Genomic DNA, 3,660 nt, shown 5'->3' with positions numbered 1-3,660 from the left:
CTGTTTATAGTCGTTCAGGGGCTGCTGGTCAGCCTGCAGCCTCCTGCTTCCCTGGGGGCAGGCCTCCTCGGGGCGCCACTGGGATCTGTTCCGGGGCCTACATTCTTCCTGCTTCGTGCACAGCGGATCCCAGGCCACGTGTGGGAGGATTAACTTGGTGGCCTTTCTCCCTCTTACCCCCGAGATAAAGGGCATGTCTGTAACTCAAGGAGGGGGACACAGGGCACCTTGTGGCTTCATTATAACTGATTCCGGACTTTAATCTGCCAGGAACGTTCCCCAGGTAAGACTGCAGGTGACTTGAGCCGGCCCCTTCCCTGCCTCCCAGCATGCCCCTCTCTGGAGCCCCCCACCACTCCCATCCCCAGGGCAGGTCCCGAGCTGATTTGCAGTGGAGTCCTGGTTTCCCGGAGGCGGGTCCATTCCAAATCCTAACACCCCCCCATTTTGAAGAAACACCCATCCGTACATGGTTGGTGTTGAACCTTTAATAGACATAAAAAACGAATGCAAAAAGAACACGATGCCGACACTGAGTGTGAACGCGACCTCCCCGCTGCTCCTGTGCCGTGCTCACTGGTCACACAGTGACTAAGACGTGGGTCACTTCGGTTCGTGCACTCGCTGTAAGTATTGGCAACGGAGTCTCCAGATTCACATCTTTTGGCCACATTCTTGCTAAGAGATACAGATTTACTTCCAGCTGAAGAGAAAAAAAACACTAGTTGTTTGACCATCATCAAATATATTTAGATTCGATGACTGCTTTCAGATAATGACTTCCGGTTTTCACAAAACGCTGGCGTCTCTGCTGAAAAACCTTCGCACATTCTGGTCATTCGTCTTCAGAAAATGTATAGGGGCTCATTGCCAAGTTGAGGACAATCCCATTTTCCTCAACAAAATTCTCCTAAAACAATCAGCCACAGTAACTTAGAACTTACTGTAAGAGATTTTCTTTGAAACAACAAAGATCCCGGGCAGCCGAGTGCCCAGTCCTGCCCGCTGACCGCCGGCTTCTATCCCAGGAGCCTTTTAACCAAGCTGCTTTCCCAGAATTTAAACCAAAAACATGTACATTTCAAAATATAAAAGAAGATAAATTTGTAAGTAAGAGTTACGTTTACTGAAACCCACAGAACTGGAGAACTGAAAGGAGCCGGGCTCAGGTGGGCATGGCAACAGCGACTTCCCGGGAGGAATTATTGCTGACCTGCCTCCATGCAGGGCTGAAATGGATGGAGAACCTCTAACATCTCACTCGTTAAAAAAAATAAATATGTAGAGAATACAAGGCTCAGATTGGTTTTCGTACACATTGCACTTGAAGTGAAGGACCCGATGCTTGCAACCCGGGCCCGCGTGGCCTGTGCCAGTGGGTGGATGCACTGTGCTCGCCAACACCTCGGCACAGTCGGAAACACGAGTGCTGGAGCAGGGACGGACGGTCGTTCACAAGGCAATCACAGATTGCAGATCCTATAGGGCCGTGGCAAAGTCCTCTCGACGCTAGAGCATCAAGGAAACAGCAGTCCGGCTCATGGAGGCGGAAACCCAGGGCAGACCCGACTTCACCCACTGTCCCCTGCAGAGCTGCCCTCTCAACCCCCACTCAGTGTGCGGGGGCTCCCCTGGGCACCGTGACCCCAGGTGCGCCGCAGAGCGTGGTGGGCCTGGTGTCCTGACCACAGTGCGTGCCCCTGCAGCTCTTTTTTCACACAGCCCTATTTTTAAATCTTGTAGATAAATATCGTTCCTATCTCATCACACTCGCCTTTGTTAAGCACCGGCAAGCTCTCCACTGTGGGCAGGACCCAAACCCAGAGCTGGGACTTGGGCTTTAGTTCAAGGCTTTGTCATATGGCAACTTGTTTTTCATGAGATAAACAGCATGGAACGCTCGGAAACGGCGCCCGCGGCCCATCTGCCTCCGCTGGGTCCAGGGTCTGCAGGGCAGGGCAGGGCAGGGCAGGCACGAGGGAGCTGAGGTGGCATCTCCAGGCGAGCTGTCCCTCTGGGCGCCTGCTCACCTAAAGGGGCAGTTTCCCCGGGGAGTCCTGGTGAGTCAGGCCAGTCTCCGAGATCCCGAGGGAAGATTGTCGCTGCCCCGCCCAAGCCTGGGTGTCGGTGCCACGCCTGGCTGTCCCCCAGAAGCAGTGGCGGGAGACTCAGTCGCTGTGCGGCTTTTCGGGGACGCCCTATGAGAACAGAGAGACAGAGTGAGTAAAATGAGCACAGTGCACACAGAGCTACTAGCATTTGGGCGGACCTGAGAGGTGAAGGGGGAAGTCCCTTGACCGGGGTGATGACGGAGACGGGAAGCGGGAACGCTGGCAGAGGACACGCCTGGGGCCACTTGGCTACAGGACCAGACCTCCTGTGACAGATGTGTAAAAAGCGTGGGACCGTGTCATCCCCCAGAGCGCTGAGGACGCAGACCTTTAGGAAGCGGCCATCTGAGAGCATGAGACGGGCAGGAGGAAGAGGAAGGTCCGCAGCAACTTCAGCCCGAGGACCCAGAGCAGAACTCGCACCGCAACCTGGCCGTGAGGCCGGCTCACAAAGGGCTCAGAGCCATGTGTGCGGGGACGCATCAGGTCGGGGACTAGAGTGAGAGCACGGACGACAAGGCAGGAGTCGGCACCAGCTCAGACGGACGCATGTGCCCATGCACCGTGCCGCCAAGAACAGGGTGTGCAGTGGTGAGAGGGTGGCGATTGTGCGAGCCCAGGACCCTCTCACAGGTTAGTGACCTGTGTGTCCTCCATCAGGAGGCGCAGGGCACACTCGCGACAAGCCTAGCGCCAGCCCTCTCTGCACCCACTCGGGCCAGTGGCTGCCTCTCCATCTTTAAAATGGGGAGGGCAGTTCCTACTGCCGCCCGCCACACCCGGGACTGTCAGCCAACAACGAAGCGAAGTGAAGCGCCACAGGAGAGCCAGTTCCTTGCTGCGCAGGACGCCCTGCCGCCAGCAATCAGCCGAGGGAGGCAGACACTGCTCAGGGACGCGGCAGCTGGAAGCCTGACCTCTTTTGAGATAAAACTTTAAGCTGCTAACAGCAAGTTTCAAACCCTCTAAGAGGCTGCTGCAGGCTCAGGATGGGCTTCAAGCACACAGAAGCCACTGGAAGCATCCAGCTAGGCAAAACCCGCGCAGAGTGGCGCAACTCAGCTCTTGCACAGCAGTGACAGTGGGTCCACGAACAGCCTCCTTGTAGCCCAATGAGCTGCAGGGAACCTAACCCCTGTGTGTCGATCAGCCTGTGGTCAAACCTCTCAAAGTTGCAGAACCTGTCAACAGTGTTAGTGAAGACTGACTATACTTCTCTGCGAGGGGGGGGCTAGGGAAGGGGGGGGCACCTGGGTGAGGACAGAAAAGCATTTGAAGAGGACAGGACGGAACCAGGGACAGGGATGCATTTGAAGAGGCTACAGACAAGAATCGCCGTGACGACGGACCAGCAGGAGCCCATGGTGACAGTGGACTCGGCCAGACCTGGTCGCTGAACACGGTGCCCACCTGGGGTCTCCACCCGCAGACCTCGCCTTCGTCACTGTCACAGCCTCACACCTGGCAGAGGTCAGTTCAAAGCGCGCTGTGAACCGGCCGACAGCGCAGAGCCAGGCGCGTTCCTCGCGTCGCCCGTGGGAGTGCACAG

At 56.5% G+C, this 3,660-nt stretch overlaps 1 protein-coding gene across 1 annotated transcript in view; it reads right to left on the bottom strand.

Moving 5' to 3' along the window:
* Positions 1-468: 468 nt before the first annotated feature.
* INSIG1 (insulin induced gene 1) overlaps positions 469-3,660 on the bottom strand; it is a 48,225-nt gene continuing 45,033 nt past the window's right edge. Inside the window, exon 6 of the mRNA XM_014532254.1 lies at positions 469-2,198. Coding sequence (XP_014387740.1) covers positions 2,169-2,198 — 30 coding nt within the window. The 3' untranslated portion in view covers positions 469-2,168. The remainder of the gene's footprint in view (positions 2,199-3,660) is intronic.

Source organism: Myotis brandtii, unplaced genomic scaffold, assembly GCF_000412655.1.
Source record: "Myotis brandtii unplaced genomic scaffold, ASM41265v1 scaffold868, whole genome shotgun sequence".
In the NCBI taxonomy this organism is placed as follows: domain Eukaryota; kingdom Metazoa; phylum Chordata; class Mammalia; order Chiroptera; family Vespertilionidae; genus Myotis; species Myotis brandtii.
The sequence above is the reverse complement of the archived record's forward strand: the minus strand, read 5'-3'. Positions and strand labels throughout refer to the sequence as shown.